Source organism: Oncorhynchus mykiss, chromosome 7, assembly GCF_057628025.1.
Source record: "Oncorhynchus mykiss isolate SJ-2025 chromosome 7, ASM5762802v1, whole genome shotgun sequence".
NCBI classification, from domain to species: domain Eukaryota; kingdom Metazoa; phylum Chordata; class Actinopteri; order Salmoniformes; family Salmonidae; genus Oncorhynchus; species Oncorhynchus mykiss.
In genome coordinates this window covers 58,369,318-58,388,494 of record NC_143028.1, presented here as the reverse complement: position 1 = coordinate 58,388,494, position 19,177 = coordinate 58,369,318, and the positions used below count along the sequence as shown (strand labels likewise).

Sequence of the window (19,177 nt, the reverse complement as noted above, 5' to 3'; positions counted from 1 at the left end):
TATATCCCTTTTCAATTTCTAGGTTAATTCAAAGTGTGTTAATTAATGTCTTGTTTGCTTCTTTAATCTGAAATGACTTCAGATTTATAAATTCAGAGAAGTGAATGAAATGACTGAACAAGCCAGGCTCCTGAATCATGACATTTAATAGGAAAAACGTGTTGCACAAAAAAGAAACCTTAAGGTTAAGCAGGCAATCAAGTCCACAGTAGGAACGTTTGAGTCCCAAATGGCATCCTGTTCCGTATATAGTGCCCTACTTTAAAGCAGTCCACTATATAGGGAATAGGGTGCCATTTGGGTGAAAAGCAACAGGAAGCTGAGTCATTGTCATAATCACTGAGGGTGAGCATGAGTCATTCTGTCAATCATGGACAAACTTTAGGGGAACTAAAACCTTGAGTCAGGACGTATAGTGGCAGTCTCACAGCCTTTGGAAGTGCCACGGGACTAACATACTAACTCTGACAACCCATTGCTGTGCAGAGGCACTGTGCAACCAAAGGCTTTTAGCAGGGTTACCATTAAGGGCAATACTTAATAAAACTCATTCCTCAACTCTTCTCAGTTTTAAGACACTGTAAATTGACAATTGTTGTGAACAGTCACTGGTATGCTAAGTATTTAGGCAGGTGGTTAAAAGCTACAGGCACATCCCTAGTTTTAAACTTCCTCCAAGATCGCAACAATTAGGCCATAGAAAATGATTTCCTCCAATGACAGGCAAATAAATAAAATCAGGCAAAGTGCCACTAGGAAAACACTTTCAGGTTAATTACAAAATAGATCAAGTGGAAACAAATATGCACAGAAAAGGATCAGATGGTTGAAATGGTTGTGTCAATATATGAAGACTGGTAGTGGAACACCACTTAAGCTAGATCATCCAAAAACTGTGCTGCCCATTGCTTTGTGCTGTAGTTCTACATTTCCCTTCATTGTATATTCCTAATCAAAGTGTTACAATCTCCAGACTACAGTTTGTCTCAACTTTTGAAACTGGCTGCACTTGATGGTGGTGCATATCAGGACAGGCCAAGGAGAGATGTGAGAAAAACATGTTGCATTTCCCATAGCATCTCCACAATTAACTCTGGTGGTCCAGATGAATTGTTTAATGACAACTTTTACTCAGGTTCAAACGCCCCCTAGTGTCCATAGTACCACAAACAAAACAAATGTAATATTATACAGGAGCATATGCATGTTGAATAAAGTGCTATGTGAATGGATGGGGGGGGTTAACTGAATTACACCCACATTTGTCTGAACTGTCTCATCATTCTTAACTCCATTAAAGTGTTATGTGAATGGATGGATGGGGGGGGTTAACTGAATTACACCCACATTTGTCTGAACTGTCTCATCATTCTTAACTCCATTAAAGTGTTATGTTTTAGCTCCAAAGGAAGAGAAATGTAGCTATAGACTATCCAATTCAGTATCCCCTCTTAATCAATAGTTTGGCACAAAATCTAATTCCCACCCGAGGCACTAACATGACATGATCTATATGGCACCTCTCTTTGTCAAGAAATATTGATGGCCACACCGCACATAATGACATCTTGTTAAAAATGAATAGAAGCCTACTATGTAAAATTGTCACAATTGCAACATTTTGTGGCATAGACAAAACCCTTAAATTATAAATGATTTTTCTTGGTTAAAATAAGATAAATTCTGTGTATGCCATCACACACAGTGCTATGCTGGTAGTTGGTGCACAGGGTGCTGCGTCTGTGTAGTCTAACCACATCATGGACAGACAGGGAGAGTGGTCTCTGAATGGGGTCGTTCAACTGGTTTGGTCCCAGGGACTAGTGAGCACAGGCTCATATTCATTAGAGCACACCGTAGCAAAACGTAGAAAGGAAAATAAAAACTTTCTTATTGGAAAAGTGCAGGTCCCTCCTTGTTTCTGTACATGTTCTTCTGTTTGGTTTCTAATGAACATGAACCAGATATACCTCTGGAGAACTGTGTTGTTTAAAACTTCTAATTAAGAACAAAGTAAATAAGTATTAGCATCTGAGGGAGTGGTCCCCATTATCCCAAAGAGCAGTGCAGGTCCACAGACCAGAGGTTGAGAAACACTGACATACAGAAGTTATACAAAAAAAAGCTGTTGAACAATCCTATCATACATGAGAAGAAACTGTACAGACCAACATGGCCTTTTCTTCCCCAGTGCGGGTGTATGCACATGTGAGAACCAGAAGGTACTTAGTGGCTTGTCAATTGGCATCAGGCTGCGAGTGTGTGTTGTTCTTTTCATATTGGCACATCTGTGTATCTCCAATGTTGTATTTTGTGTGTGTGCATGTTTGGTACCCTGGTGTATGTCTATATCATGGTGCGTAACTTGTGGACCTCTTCACGCTCTGCTCTTATAGGAACGCACTGGGGTTGGCTCTTGGATCCTTCTGGTTCCTGTAACGTGCAGCCAGCCACACACCCAAGATCTGAAACAGAACAACATTCATGAGAAGTGTGTATGTGTGTCTGTATATGGTGATAGTGTTCACCTGTACTGTATGGGCCCCGATTCAGACCAAGGAAATGTACGCCTTTCTCACACACTTCTCCGTAGTTTGTATTCAGATTTACCTTATGCAGCGGTGTAATGGGCTTTACAGGCGTGGGCCCTTGCGCCTGCTGAATATATTTAATTAAACCGCTGAAAACCCTCCCACTTGCTGGCCAACAGATGGAGTTTTCAGTACATTTATCTAAAGCCATCCCTTTAAATATGGATTACCTTTAAATTAGAATTTGACAGATTCACTAAAATAAATGGAGAACAATTCAGAATATTAGGGCTCAATGAAAGAAAGCCATGTAAATATACACGCGTCTCCTTTTCAGCACCAATTGGGCAAAAAAAAAAGAAGCTCTGATCTTGTATACAATTTAGCGTTAGGATAGTATTTATGAATAATAAAAAGCTGGTTTAGAGAGCCTTCACGCACAAAATACATTTGTGAATCAAATAGTGGTTTGATTCATCCTGAAAGTTTACATATTCAAATCGTTCGATCCATGAAATATTGGAAGGTGAAAAAAAGTGTACAATAGGGGTTGAACAGTAGTCCTATAAATCGACCCTAATAATCATGCAACTATGGTGACAAAATCCAGTCATTGTGAACAGTGCGCCAGGCTCCAGGTTTAACCTGCTACGTGTGATCTGAGTTCCATAATGACTCAAATAGACTGGCTATAACTGATGGTGGCTACCGAAAGCAGCTAACACAATACAAAAAAAATATTATAATAATAATAACATAAAAAATAATTCTGAAAAGTCTGGCCTTATAATTAAAACATTGTAGAAATCATAAATCAACTCTATAGGTTTGGCGCTATACTGTCATTTGCGCATGGCTACAGAGGCCTTTTGCTTGAGCCTCCAAATTTCATCCCAAGTTACTGTATAAAACCAACATTTCATAACTTCACTGTAGAAAAGGAAATATGTTGATATGATTCAGTTTGCTGCCATATATCTGGTTTCACATGTCTCCAGTGATCATAAGATAAAATAGATCTCAAACAATTGTAATTTATATTTACAATCCCCTTATCCAAATGGCTTACTCATTTACCTAGCTTTTATCAATTTGTAAATTACAGTGCATGGAGTATGGTGTTAGTTCTTCCGGGAAAAAATAAAGATGGTGTTGCTCAACCTTAGTAATCGCGCGTAAAGGTGGTGGAATTATGAGGGGAATTAAGTCAAGGTCAGAATTCAGTGTGACATCGTCATTTCTTAAATCTCCACCCAAATGAATAGTATGCTATTCTCGTGCTTAAGTTCAAGGTCAGAATACGCATGGAGAGAAAAGTGCATAAAAAAGAGAATTACAAACCATTTACATGTGCTTAACTCAGGTCGGAATTCCCCCCTTTGTGCATTTAGGGATGAGTGCGAGTGTTGTGATGTGTGTATTTTAGCTCTTATAGGTATAGTCAGGAGCGGTTTCCTGACCTCTGTGAAGCTGAAGAAGAGTCCTACTGCACCCAGGATTTTCAGAGCCTCTGCAGCGTGCTGCAGCATCAAGTCCCCACAGTTGAAACATTCCCCGCCATGTTTACAGGGCTACACAGAGAGGGAGCGAGAAAGCCTTCAATGAGACAACAATCACATAAAGAGAGGAAGTCCAAACATACGACTGCATCTGCATAAAGAGTAAAAGGCCAACCATAAGATTACGGTCTACTGCGATCCTGGTTTTTTTTATTTATTTCTTTCTACCTATAATAGGCAGTCCAGTGCTGGTTTTGTTTTTGATCTGTAATGGTTAAGACAGGTTGGGAAAGCTGTTGAGGGCAGAGAGTAACCAGAGTGGCTTAAACCACATGCAGAGAACCACATCCAGAGAGAAAGGCCTTAAAGGCTGAGCGCAGAGAGCAAACTGGTGTGTCTCCCTCACCGCATTGCAGAGTTTCACGTCCTCGTTGAACTGCTCTTTGCTCTGGTTGTTGCTCAGCAGCCCACAGCAGTTCAACTTGTTCTCCACGCCCAGCCGTGTGTCGTTGCTCATCAATGCCCAGGTAGCACTCAACAGCTTCACCTGGGTTGGAGACCAAACACACACAGGTGAGGACAGTGACAGGAGTGCTGCGGAATGGCAAAGACTGTAACACACAAGGCAAATCAAATGTATTTGTCATATACACATGGTTAGCAGATGTTAATGCAAGTGTAGTGAAACGCTTGTGCTTCTAGTTCCGACCATGCAGTAATATTTAACAAGTAATATAACCTAACAATTTCACAACAACTACCTTATACACACACACACACAAGTGTAAAGGAATGAATACGAATATGTACATACAAATATATAAATGAGTGATGGCCGAACAGCATAGGCAAGATGCAGTAGATGGTATAGAGTACAGTATAAACATATGAGATGAGTAATGTAGAGTATGAAAACATTATATGAAGTGGCATTGTTTAAAGTGGCTAGTGATACATTACATCAAGATGGCAAGATGCAGTAGATGGTATAGCGTACAGTATATACATATGAGATTAGTAATGTGGGGTATGTAAACATTATATAAAGTGGCTAGTGATAAATTGATTACATACATCCATTATTAAAATGGCTGGAGTTGAGTCAGTATGTTGGCAGCAGCCACTCAATGTTAGTGATGGCTGTTTAACAGTCTGATGGCCTTGAGATAGAAGCTGTTTTTCAGTCTCTCGGTCCCAGCTTTGATGCACCTGTACAGACCTCGCCTTCTGGATGATAGCAGGGTAAAGAGGCAGTGGCTCGGGTGGTTGTTGTCCTTGATTATCTTTTTGGCCTTCCTGTGACATCGGGTGGTGTAGGTGTCCTGGAGGGCAGGTAGTTTACTCCCAGTGATGCATTGTGCAGACCTCACTACCCTCTAGAGAGCCTTACGGTTGTGGGCGGAGCTGCTGCTGTACCAGGCGGTGATATAGCCCGACAGGATGCTCTCGATTGTGCATCTGTAAAAGTTTGTGAGTGTTTTTGGTGACAAGCCAAATTTCTTCAGCCTCCTGAAGTCTGTGTGGGTGGACCATTTCAGTTTGTCCGTAATGTGTACGCCGAGAAACTTAAAACTCTCCAGCCTCTCCACTACTGTCCCATCAATGTAGATAGGGGGCTGCTCCCTCTGCTGTTTCCTAAAGTCCACGATCATCTCCTTTGTTTTGTTGACGTTGAGTGAGAGGTTGTTTTCCTGACACCACACTCTGAGGGCCCTCACCTCCTCCCTGTAAGCCGTCTCGTCGTTGTTGGTAATCAAGCCTACCACTGTAGTGTCGTCTGCAACCTTGATGATTGAGTTGGAGGCGTGCATGGCCACGCAGTTGTGGGTGAACAGGGAGTACAGGAGAGGGCTGAGAACGCACCATTGTGGGGACCCAGTGTTGAGGATCAGCGGGGTGGAGATGTTACCTATCCTCACCATCTGGGGGCGGCCCGTCAGGAAGTCCAGGACCCAGTTGCACAGGGCGGGGTCGAGACACAGGGTCTCAAGCTAAATGACGACTTTGGAGTTTACTATGGTGTTAAATGCTGAGCTGTAATCGATGAACAGCATTCTTACATAGGTATTTCTCTTGACCAGATGGGTTAGGGCATTGTGCAGTGTGATGGCGATTGCGTCATCTGTGGACCTATTGGGGCGGTAAGCAAATTGGAGTGGGTCTAGGGTGTCAGGTAGGGTGGGGGTGATATGGTCCTTGACTAGTCTCTCAAAGCACTTCATGATGACGGAAGTGAGTGCTATAGGGCGGTAGTCATGTAGCTCAGTTACCTTAGCTTTCTTGGGAACAGGAACAATGGTGGCCCTCTTGAAGCATGTGGGGACAGCAGACTGAGATAAGGATTGATTGAATATGTCTGTAAACACACCAGCCAGCTGTTCTGCGCATGCTCTGAGGACGCGGCCGGGGATGCCGTCTGGGCCTGCGAGGGTTATCACGTTTAAATGTTTTACTCACGTTGGCTACAGTGAAAGAGAGCCCGCAGGTTTTGGTAGCGGGCCGTGTCAGGGGCACTGTGTTGTCCTCAAAGCGAGAAAAAAGGTTGTTTAGTCTGTCTGGGAGCAAGGCATCGTGATCCGCGACGAGGCTGGTTTTTCTTTTGTAGTCCGTGATTGATTGTCGACCCTGCCACATCTCACGTGTCTGAGCTGTTGAATTGCGACTCCACTGTCTCTGTACTGACGCTTAGCTTGTTTGATTGCCTTGCGGCGGGAATATCTACACTGTTTGTATTCGGTCATGATTCCGGTCACCTTGCCCCGATTAAAAGCAGTGGTTTGCGCGTTCAGTTTAATCCACAGTTTCTAGTTTAGGAATGTTTTAATAGACGCTGTGGGTACAACATCACTGATGCACTTGTTAATAAACTCGCACACCGAATCAGCGTATTCGTCAATGTTGTTGTTCGCCGCAATGCGGAACATATCCCAGTCCACGTGATCGAAGCAACCTTGAAGCGTGGAATCCGATTGGTCGGACCAGCGTTGAACAGACCTGAGCGCGGGTGCTTCCTGTTTTAGTTTCTGTCTATAGGCTGGGAGCAACAAAATGGAGTCGTGGTCAGCTTTTCCAACGGGAGGGCGGGGGAGGGCCTTATATGCGTCGCAGAAGTTAGAATAACTGTGGTATAGGGTTTTGCCAGCCCTGGTAGCACAATGATAGAATTTGGGGAGCCTTGTTTTCAGATTAGCCTTGTTAAAATCCCCGGCTACAATAAATGCAGCCTCAGGATATGTGGTTTCCAGTTTACATAGAGTCCAATGAAGTTATTTCAGGGCCGTTGATGTGTCTGCTTGGGGGGGGGGGGGGGGAATATACACAACTGTGATTATGATCGAAGAGAATTCTCTTGGTAGATAATGCGGTCTGCATTTGATTGTGAGGAATTCTAAGTCAGGTGAACAAAAGGACTTGAGTTCCTGTATGTTGTTATGATCACACCACGTCTCGTTAATCATTAGGCATACACCCCCGCCCTTCTTCTTACCAGAGAAATGCGCGATGCGTGAAGAAACCAGATGGCTGTATCGACTCAGATAGCGTGTCTCGAGTGAGCCATGTTTCCGTGAAACAAAGAATGTTAGTCTCGGATGTCTCTCTGGAATGCTACCCTGGTTCGGATTTCGTCTACCTTGTTGTCAAGAGACTGGACATTGGCGAGTAGTATGCTCAGGAGCGCGATGTGCCCGTATACGGAGCCTGACCAGAAGACCGCTCCGTCTGCCCCTTCTACGGCGCCGTTGTTTTGGGTCGCTGGCTGGGATCCGATCCATTGTCCTGGGTGGTAGGCCAAACAGAGGATCCGCTTCGGGAAAGTCGTATTCCTGGTCGTAATGTTGGTGAGTTGACGTTGCTCTTATATCCAAGTGTTCCACCCGACTGTATGTAATAAAACCTAAGATTACCTGGGGTAACAATGTAAAAAATAACACATAAAAAATACATAGTTTCCTAGGAACGCGCCGGAAGTAGGCAAGGGACAACCACACGTTCATATATAGAGAGCAGTGTGCAATAAGAAAGACAGAGAGCGATGGGACATAAGATAGAAAACAGGAGCTGGAAGAGATCACACGCACGCACACACACACACCTGCTGTCCCTTGTTAATAGCCAGGCAGGAGCAGGACACACCAAACTGGAAAAGAAACACCAGGAATAGAATGACCATGTACTGAGAGAGAAGCAGTCAAGGAACCAGACCAACATTCAAAGGCTGCACACACAGACTGAGAGAATAAATTTTTACTACTGACCCATATTCAGTCAAGTAAAACGAAACTCGCACAGTGACCCATACCAAAGACTGTTGGAACATTATAGACCAACTCTGCCTGCCCATACTGGTATGAATAGGGCCAACAGTGAAGATCTCCTTAATTGTATTGTTTTATTGTAAAGTGTGTTGCGATTGTAAACGCCCTTTATATAAAGGATACAAAGAAGAGCATGACTTGGTGGTGGTTGAGGGCTCCAATGAGACCCACGATGGAGATAAGCAGTAGGAAGACGCCCACAGCGATGACCCCGCCGATGATGTGGATGCTGGACACGATGCCGAAGCCTTTCCCCCACGCTGCCACGCCAATCAGCAACAGACCAACCAACTGGGGTTAAAGAAAGAGAAACTAAGTGAGGGGAGAATGAGACAAACACTGACACATTACACACTAGAGAATAACATGAGTAACCGGGATCCCGGGACTGTCCCGGGAACACTTACAATCTTTACATAGTGGTGCAGCCAAGCCGACAAGGCAGTGCAGCACCCATTATTTGAGGAGAACCCTGGCATAGTGACCATATCTAGCTTTCAAACGCTTTAAAATGGGCACTTATAATCTTTTCAGTATTTCCCAGGACCCATAGGATAAATATGAATTATTCCCGGAGATTGTAATTTGGTTGATTTTCGGGGAAATATGAATCCCTAATACATACAATCATGAGCAAAGAAACGGACACTGACTATTGCCCGTACGCACGCACACTTTTGTCCATCTTGGTGTCTATGAACTACAAGTAAACCTTTATTAGTGACAACCAGGCTATACCAGAAAAAAAAGAAAATTGGCCTAGCTAATCTAATATGCACCTTGAACACAGAGACTATTGGTTGCTATTTTAAAATGGTTGTCCGCAAAACAGTCAGGGGGTATATACCTTCTAGGTACGAGACAAGACCTTATTGTGAATGTGTGCTTGGCTAACATTTATTTTTTCCACAAGACCTTCACATGTCTATGATCTAATTGTGTCAAGTCGTATGCAACAGATTTGATACATGAGATTTTGTTGTTAATGTTATTAGGATCCCAATTAGCTGATACCAATGGCGAAAGCTAGCCTTACTAGGATTGACGCATGATGAAAAAGACATTACAGACAAAATACTTTACAATTTACATACATTTAAAAACATTAACATATAGTGTCCATGTGCATCTATCAGTTACACATACATGTCAGTACAAACACACAAAAGGTATGTCACATGGGGGAGAAGCATTGTGAGGTGTTGCTTTATTTGGTTTTTGAAACCAGGTTTGCTGTTCACTTGCGGTATATGAGATGGAAGGAAGTTCCATGCAATCTTGGCTCTGTATAATATTGTATGTTTATTTGAATTTGTTCTGGACCTGTGGCCTTTGAAAATATCCCTGGTGGCATGTCTGGGGAGGTAAGTGTGTCAGTGCTATGTGTAAATTGACTATGTAAACCATTTAGATTTTCCAACACAGGATATCTGATTGAACACTTGTCAAGATGTGCAGCAATATAATTAATCTTATATCAATGTGTTCCCTGTGCAGTAGCAATGCAATGAAACGTATTATTATGGCTATGGTCATTAAAGGGGACAATAACAGTTAGCTATGTATGATGACTGGAGTTTCAACCCTCAAATGACTCGTACATACAGATAATTTCTAGTTATGGCTGTGGTTGACATTACAGAGATAATGCTGTTGTCTATGTTTACTATCACGAGGTCTGTGACATAGCTAGCTACCCGTCACTTGTCAACAGAATCAGCTATGTCATCTGACAAACGTAAAGTATAGAGTTAGCTAGAGCATATCTGATGCCCTCTGAATGGGTACAAATACAATCAAATGTTAATTAGCGTACAGTAGCTAGCTACCCTTCCATCATGTTTATACCCGACACAAATACAATTCAACCTCTAACGGGTAATCAAGTCAATCATCAGAAATGATTTGTCACGTTCTGCCTGTTGTGAGCGCCACACATCCTTGTGTAATCATTTTCAATATCTTGTGAAATCATATCATAGCTAGCGTTAGCTGGTTAACGTTACTCCTTCAGAAATCATAGATAAATGTTAGTAGCTAACTTGTTGATAGTGACAACATTTGCAGATGACAGTAAATTGGAGTCCATTGTTTGCTTCTAGCTAAATCTCAGTGAAACAATAGTGGACATTGATCCTAGTTAGCTCTGTGCTAGTACTGCTGCTACCACTGTTAGCATCATCGTTCTTTTGCTAACGTTAGCTGGAAACATTAGCAACAGCCAGTTAGCGACACTTACCATGTACACCACGTTGAGAGAACAAAGAGCATTTTTAGAACACGTAAATCCCCCACAAACCATCTTGAAGATATTCTATCTAACTTTGCCAACTACAAGGAATATTTCCCTCTGGTCGTTGTTCACTATTTTGTCTACTTTCACGAAACCGAAGCTTGAGGAAGCACCGCTCACTCTTTCAACAATACAACCCTCTATCCTGTCTCTGTCAATATCAGTGGGCGTGGTGAGAGAGGCTCTCACTTGTCTGTCATTGGTTTAGATATATCAACAATTATATATTTCAACCAATCATCATGGTCGAGACCATGTACTACAAATAAATGATCAAATATTGCAAATATATCCATGCATATGTCAACACATATGCTTTGGGATTTATAATTATAATTGTTTGTATTTTACATTTCTTTTTACTTTTACCCCTTTTTCACCCCAATTTTGTGGTATCCAATTTGTTGTTACGGTCTTGTCTCATTGCTGCAACTCCCGTACAGACTCGGGAGAGGCGATGGTCGAGAGCCATGCGTCCTCCGAAACACAACCCAACCAAGCCGCACTGCTTCTTGACACGATGCCCACTTAACCCGGAAGCCAGTCGCACCAATGTGTTGGAGGAAACACTGTGCACCTGGCAACCATGGCAGCGTGCACTGCGCCCGGCCCGCAACAGGAGTCGCTAGTGCGCAATGGGACAAGGACATCCCTGCCGGCCAAACCCTCCCCTAACCGGATTAGCTGGGCCAATTGTGCGCTGCCCCATGTGTCTTCCGGTCGCGGCCGGCTGCGACAGAGTCTGGACTCGAACACAGCTACAGCTACCTTAGACCACTGCGCAACGTCTTTTTTTCCTAACCATATTTGGAATTATTGTAAATTATTATCCGGCTGTACACTTATGACAGCTAATATTGTTGCGAAGCTCGAGTCGATTTACACAGGTCAACCATGCGATAACTGACTCAAGGATCCCTGCACATTGCCCTCAGACGAACCATCAAACAGGCAAAGTGTCAATACAGGACTAAGATTGAATCCTATTACACCGGCTCTGACGCTCGTCGGATGTGGCAGGGCTTGCAAACTATTATGGACTACAATGGGAAACCCAGCCGTGAGCTGCCCAGTGACGAGAGCCTACCAGACAAGCCTTTTATGCTCGCTTCGAGGCAAGCAACAGTGAAGCATGCACGAGAGCACCAGCTGTTCCTGGACGACTGTGTGATCACGCTCTCCGTAGCTGATGTGAGCAAGACCTTAAAATAGGTCAAAGTCGCGGGCCATTCGGATTACCAGGACGTGTGCTCAAAGCATGCACGGACCAACTGGCAAGTGTCTTCACTGACGTTTTCAACCTCTCCCTGATCGAGTCTGTAATACCTGCATGTTTCAAGCATAGTCCGCGTGACCAAGAAAGCAAAGGTAACCTGCCTAAATCATTACCGCCCCGTAGCACTTAAGTCGGTAGCCATGAAGTGCTTTGAAAGGCTGGTCATGGCTCACATCAACACCATCATACTGGAAACCCTAGACCCACTCCAATTCGCATACTGCCCCAACAGATCCACAGATGACGCAATCTCAATCGCACTCCACACTGCCCTTTCCCACCTGGACAAAACGAACACCTATGTGAGAATGCTGTTCATTGACTACAGCTCAGCGTTCAACAACATAGCTTATTGATCAGCTTTGTGGGCACTAAGGACCCTGGGACTAAACACCTCCCTCTGCAACTGGATCATGGAATTCATGACGGGGCACCCCAGGTGGTAAAGGTATGCAACAACACATCAGGGGTGCGTGCTTGGTTCCCTCCTGTACTCCCTGTTCACCCACACCTGGGTGACCAAGCACGAATCCAACACCCTCATTAAGTTTGCTGACGACACAACAGTGGTAAGTAAGCCTGATCACCGACAATGATGGGACAGTCTATAGAGATGAGGTCAGAGACCTGGCAGTGTGGTGCCAGGACAACAACCTCTCCCTCAATGTGAGTAAGACAAGAGGAGCTGATCGTGAACTATAGAAAAAAGAGTGCTGAACAGGCCCCCATTAACATCGTCAGGGCTGTAATGGAGCGGGTCGAGAGTTTCAAGTTCCTTGGTGTCCACATCACCAACAAACTATCATGGTCCAAACACACCAAGACAACACATTTTCCCCCTCAGGAGTCTGAAAATATTTGGCTTGGGTCCGCAATGGCGTTGCCGAACACCCGCCCTTGACATTACTAGTGAAATCTCAACTAGCAAGCAAGTCGCAGCAACGAGAATTGATGGTGAGTGGGGTTACTTTTAATTAGATTTTTTACTTCATCTTATTTTGTAAATATTTTCCTAACTCCATTTTTTGAATTGCATTGTTGGTTAAGGGCTTGTATAAGTAAGCATTTCACGTAAGGTCTACTACACCTGTTGTATTCGGAGCATGTTACAATTTTCTTTGATTTGGACATTGTAAATATGGTACTGGAACTGACTGACCATGGATATAGTATGCTTACTTACTTTCTCGTGTTCTTCTCATATCTTATTTATCGTGTGTTTTTGTTCAACCTTATGTTATTTTTAGTATTAGAGCTTGCAAGAAAGGCATTTCATTGTACTTGTGCACGTGACATTAAAACTTGAAACATATCATATGATATGCCATATACTTCATATGTATAGCAACAAAGCCACACACTGCACACACATATTCTCTTCATATGGTGTCACATATTTTCCGAGGACAAAACAAAACTCATCACCATTAATGCGGTGCTTTAAAACAAGGAAGTAGACATTGTAAGGCACAAACGGAGATATTTCAACATGCAACAGGAAATTTGCTGAAATTAATAAAGTATTTTTTTTTATTAATGATGTAGGCTACAGACAGACGTTCTCAAGCTAAATGCAAAGGTTCGATTAGCCTTGCTTGAAGTGTTTGGAGAAGCGCGCTCAATTGGAAAACGAATGACAATCACGCGCCTGTAATCTCCGGAGACAGGTGTCAAGATGAACAGCAGTAACAAGTTATCGCTTTGCAATGCGATTCGGGCCGAGGTACGGCGGCATGAAACTGTACAGAACAACTTTGCCAAAGTGTTCAATCAGTTGGAAAGGGTCGACGACCAACAGCTTCGCTCTGGTTTAAAAGTGTACCTTCACAGCATCCAAGGTAAGCAATGCAATAGGCCTAGCCCCAGGGCATGCTATTGGCTCCCATCAACCTACTTTATCACGCAAAAATCGTGGGTGCATTTACATTGACATTAAATTATAGCCTACCTGTAACGAAAATGAACCCATTTAAAACTTAATTTAAAAGTGCTGGCAGCTTGATATGGCATTGCATCTGTTCCTTTAGCCTTGCTCAAATTATTCAGTTACACAATAATTGGTTGTCAGACTTTTTAGACTGTGTGCAGGGTGGTGTCTAGCTAGCTCATATCATGACTCCCAATTCCATTGTATTACATTGGGTCATTGGACGTACCCTTTAGCCTTGTGAGAGAAATGCCCGACGCTGCCAAAATGCTAGATCTAAACTAAAATACGCCTTGCGATACAGTTTTGGAAACATTTGGAACTTAACTTTCATATGAATTATAAATACAGAAGATACACTTACTGTAAACAGTTTATCAAAGTTGCACCTGGCTGTGTTTTGAGTAACACGTGTTTGCAACCAGAAATATAGAATGGTCCAATGGAAATGCCAGCAACAAAGTGAGAAGATGTCTCATATCTCGGCAGGAGACTGTTATAGCCAGATGCAACTTTGCTAAACTGCATACAGTACGTGTATCTTCTGTATTTGAAAGATTCGTTCTCGCTGGTATGAAAGTTAAGTTCCAAATAGAGTCTGGGGATTGTAATTCACCTGGAACCATCTGTGGTCCATACTTTCAACTGAGAACCCAAAAGAGGGCCTGTCATGCCAAATAGCGTCCAACCTCTACGTCACAATAGGATTCGATACATTCTAGCTTCTGTTGCTAGGGCTATTGCTTGAACTTGCAAAATTCTGACCGGAATACGTAATGAACCATAGCGTCCGTTGCTATGCTGGTTGCTTGGCTCTATTTGACCTCGTAGGGGATGCGGGCAGTTCGAGTTATAGTTCACCGTTTAAAACGCTCGCTTAGTCCGCGCAAAATTATTACCTCAAAATTGCTCTCTAAGGACGGTGTATTTGACGGTGACTACCTGCTGCCTCAGAGGACTGGAAAGAGAACACTTTCTTTACCATGTATTTGTGCATATTGTCAAATAGGAATACATAATTTGTTGTTTTTATAGATCAACGTTGCTAGATACTGTACTTCTATACCTCAGCATGCCTAGCCAGACAGTTTTATTTAGCTAAGCTAACGTTAGCTAGCTAGATAGCAAGCAAGCTACTATAACTGTTGTTGCAGCTTTCTGTTTGTATGTAGCTTGCGCTTCAATGGCAACCCTCAAGGAGATTTTCTTTTATCTTTCCAACCTGAGGAAGTACTATGAAGACACCACTGATGTCGACAAGAGGCGCAACATTCAGAGAAATTCAGGGTAACGTTAAGCAGTTAACTTCAATTAGATAACTGGACATATTTAGCTATGTATAACAATTTTTCAACAACCATTTTCCATCTAACGTTAGCTATAGTAGTTGTTAGCTATACATATAGTTCAGCGGAGGCTGCTGAGGGGAGGATGGCTCATAATAATGTCTGGAATGGAGTAAATGGAATGGTACCAAACACGTTGTTTCCATGTGGTTGATGCCATTCAATTGACTCCATTCCAGACATTATTATGAGCCATCCTCCCCTCAGCAGCCTCCACTGATACAGTTATATGTATGTCATATTGAGGTGTCTAGCTATAAGTTAAACCTGATCAATCAAATGGATAGGTTTAAACTTGGTGTCTTCATTAGACAGACAGGGGGGGGAGGAAGAAAATGAGAGAGAAAGGAGGGAGTGGGAGGTATCTATTATATCTGAAATGATTATGATTTCAATTAATGTCATATCAGAGAGCACACAATGTTTACATTTGTCACTTTTTGCTTAAAGGTCAGTACCCTGTCTAGCCTGCCAGAAGCTTGAGAGGGCGAAGACTGGCACTGGAGATAAAGCCCATCAAAGTTGTTTCACCATGGCACATGATCGGTTCACCATGGCACATGATCGGTAAGTCTCCCAATTAAAATTTTGCCCTGGTAAGTTGTTTTGGAATGGTTTATTTTTTTGACCACAGCATAGTTCAATATTATAGTGTGTGTGTGTGTGTGTGTGTGTGTGTGTCAGTATCCTTACAAATACAAAAATCTGCAGACTGTATGACACAGATACAGGTAAGAATAAAGTCATCTTCTCTCTAACACTTTTTAAATGTTAGGGGTGGAACTCATTGGACCCTTCACGAAATCCAGGAATGGCAACAGCTGGTGTCTTCCAGCGACCGATCACTTTCCAAGTGGGTGGAGGCAATGCCCATTAAGGTCAGTAAAGGAAGAGTATGTGCTTAACTCTAAATTCCCTAATGTAACCCATTAAAAAGGGTGCTTGGAACCAAAAATAGATTTTTGTTTTGTATGAAACCCATCAAGGACGAGACTAGCGAGGCCACCTCCAAGGCGATAGTGGACTATCTTCAGCACCCACGGTTCTCCTGAGGTCATCTTGAGTGACCGAGGTCATGAACAAGGTACGGATGTAAAATGTTATATTCTGTCAACAATGGTTTGTTTTATTTGTTTTTTACAATTTGTTATTCCATGGTACATAATCAGACATATTTTAATATCTTACGTTGTCAATAGATATCGCTTTTCTACCCCCTCCACCAGGTTTGGTGGATGGACAAACCAGACCCTCAACACTGCCATGGGCAAGTCCCTTGATACCAGGAAGGCTGGGAGAACAACCTGAAGGTAATTCTCTTTGCACACAACAGCAGCATCCTGGCCAAGTATGGATGGGAGCCGCAGCTGTTGTCTAAGGTAAACAATGCAATTGTATATAGAATTATTGCATATACTGTAGTCTTTCAAATTTGTGAGTGACTTTTAGTGTTTGTCTATTGCTATTTTTTTTTTTTTTTGCTATTATAACTTACTTTCAGATCTCTGAAACCCCACCTGATGTGGTGGAAGTTGTCGATCCAGATTAGAACGCCTTCGAGTACCACCTTCAGGCACAGACTGAGAAGGATGTTGTTACGACTTCTAGGAGTCAGGCGCAGAGAGCAGAGGGTAAAGGACAACTGTATTTATTCCGGAGAAAAGTAGGTCACGCCAAAACACCAGGCGCATACAATGACCGGCCCAAAAACAGGACACAAACAAACAGTCCGGAGAAATACAGAAAATATCACATCCACAAAACAAACAGAGAAACAAGCCCACACTAAAGCCGGCGGGCTTACTGGGTTTAAATAGCTCACAATCACAACCTAAACACAAAACAGGTGCAACTAATCAGACACAACTAAATGAAACAGAAAAGGGGATCTGTGGCAGCTAGTAGGCCTGGCGACGACGACCGCCGAGCGCCGCCCGAACAGGAAGAGGCACCATCTTCGGCGGGATTCGTGACAGATGTGGAGGTTTTTGACCAGGAAAAGTGATTGCCCGCTGTTAATTTATGTTGTAACGCTGCAGTAATCCATCAAATTTTCTCACAGTAAAGTGTAACCTGTGTGTTTGCTTGTTTACTTCTCTGTCTCCTACCCTTTTCATTTTAACTCTGCTCCTGTTCTCCAGTACCTAGGGGTTCTGCCCAACACCCAGACGTGGATCCACCTTATGTCCTCCATTACCAACCACCCTCCAACTTTTCATTACGTCATCTACAGCTACTGTTGTTGTCATGTTGTCATTATCTGCTAAGAGTTTTCTTGCTCTTATCATTCTGGGCACATAATATGTGAGATCCACAGATGAACTAAAAACACTAGCACTGCAAACACTCAGAACAAAGAGAGCAGCAGTTCCTGGACTTTGCTGTCTCCCTCTTCAAGTCCCCCTTCTGAGACTGGCTGCCTGTTGAGAACAAGTGATAGGCAGAATTCCACACACCAGAATTCAGTATTTTAGTCTATGAATGCCATGTGAGTGTACAAAAAATATGTGAAAATAAATTAATGACATAACTACCAAAAACGATCTAAGTTTCATCATTATTGTAAGTTGTAAGGTATCTTTTGATGGTATTTATTTGTTCCACATTATTCATTGTCGTATCCTAGGACCTACTAATAATAGAAAAATAGAGGACTACTGAAATTATATTATTTCAGTGTAGTTTAAGATAAAAACATGACAGCCAGACAAGCCAGTGTATGAATCAAATGGATTTGCATATGAATAGAGTGGAAATTAGCTGACTTCATGATCTGTAATGTATGTAACTTTAATGTGTCAAGCAGAGTATGTTTTTTTTGCCATTTCTGCAACGTAGCAACGTTTAAGACAGGGATTTCATGTTGTAATGATAACAAGATGCCCACAAGTAGTTCAAATTAATGTTTCCATTTTATTAGCTAAACAAACTTGTTTAAACAGCAAAATTGTCTCGGAAATCAGCCTTGTTTGCATAGCGATGATGAAAATAACATCATTTAGTTTGTAATGATCTCCAAAATTTGAATCATTAGGTTGTCACACCGGACACTAATAGTTTATCGAATAACAATGTGACGTAGAGGGGACACTATTTGGCATGACAGGCCCCATGGGTTCTCGAAAGCTAGGATTGTCATGTCCCATGTCCCTTACATGACCGACAACCTCCATAGTTTCTATTGAAAGTGGTGTAATTTCAGAGAACTTATGATAACTGAGCATGAAGTAAGTGTTTGAGAACCTATTTACAAATGGCAGAGAGAGGTTGCAGCATCACTCTTCCCATAATATGTAGGCCTGAGCCTAAATTACAGAAAGGGAAAGAAGTTACCCTGTACAACCTCTTTAAAATAGGCCACTGTACTCACTTTTTACTGGTAATAGCATTTTCATTTTTAATAGCTTCTATGACATGAGAAAATGTGTGTGTGTGTGTGCATATGTGAAAATGCACATCCAATATTCATACCCTTATATGGATGCACATAATGTATATTATAAATATGAGGCACTGGGTCATGATTTGTTGTTGTGTTATACTTGATCAATATCTGTTGAAATTAAAGTAATGTCTAGACTGTTTTCACCGAAGTGCAGCTTCAGACTCTATTTATAGTTCATCACTGAGATTCTATTTTGACTCCGAGACCGAACGACCCAAGGCTTGTCTGAACACTCTGATTCTCTTTTTATCCCATTGTCTCCTCACTTCAGCTGAGAAAGTGGAAGTCCTATATTAGAGCTCACTCTACTTAGCTGACCTCCACCCAAAATGGTTTTGTAACTGCCTCAGCTCCTGTTCACACCCAGTATCCATAGAGAAATACATACTCACCTTCTATCTGACTCTAATAAAGTATCTGTATGATGTGTGTTCAACTTGAGACCAAACGGATTGAGAGTTAGAGATGGAATGCTAATTGCAGAGGTCGAGTGATCAATGAACCCACAGTATTCACCCCAAAGCCCACATTTTAGTATTTTTGT

At 42.4% G+C, this 19,177-nt stretch overlaps 2 protein-coding genes across 5 annotated transcripts; one reads left to right on the top strand and one right to left on the bottom strand.

Annotated features, from left to right (window-relative positions):
- Positions 1–128: 128 nt before the first annotated feature.
- On the bottom strand, positions 129–11,109 carry LOC110528218 (tetraspanin-31). The gene is made up of 6 exons (XM_021610081.3): positions 10,586–11,109; positions 8,470–8,637; positions 8,124–8,204; positions 4,437–4,577; positions 3,992–4,102; positions 129–2,465 (listed from the first exon to the last, which is right to left on the bottom strand). The coding sequence occupies exons 1-6, from the start codon at positions 10,646–10,648 to the stop codon at positions 2,391–2,393; spliced, it is 639 nt and encodes a 212-aa protein (XP_021465756.3). The 5' UTR covers positions 10,649–11,109; the 3' UTR covers positions 129–2,390.
- Positions 11,110–13,338: 2,229 nt separating this feature from the next.
- Positions 13,339–17,728, top strand: LOC149982616 (uncharacterized). Of its 4 annotated transcripts, none has more exons than XR_016497352.1 (6): positions 13,339–15,129; positions 15,639–15,755; positions 15,964–16,066; positions 16,175–16,272; positions 16,415–16,498; positions 16,690–17,728. XR_016497352.1 is itself a non-coding variant. In XM_090241490.1 (5 exons), exons 1-4 carry the CDS (start codon positions 15,026–15,028, stop codon positions 16,238–16,240), a joined length of 390 nt encoding a protein of 129 aa, XP_090097616.1. In that variant the 5' UTR covers positions 13,339–15,025; the 3' UTR covers positions 16,241–16,272; positions 16,415–17,728. The 4 variants fall into 4 exon arrangements, 2 of the variants coding, with proteins under 2 accessions (XP_090097616.1, XP_090097618.1); XR_016497353.1 differs by having other exon boundaries at positions 13,353–15,129; positions 15,639–15,734; XM_090241490.1 differs by having other exon boundaries at positions 16,415–17,728.
- The last annotated feature ends 1,449 nt before the right edge of the window (positions 17,729–19,177 follow it).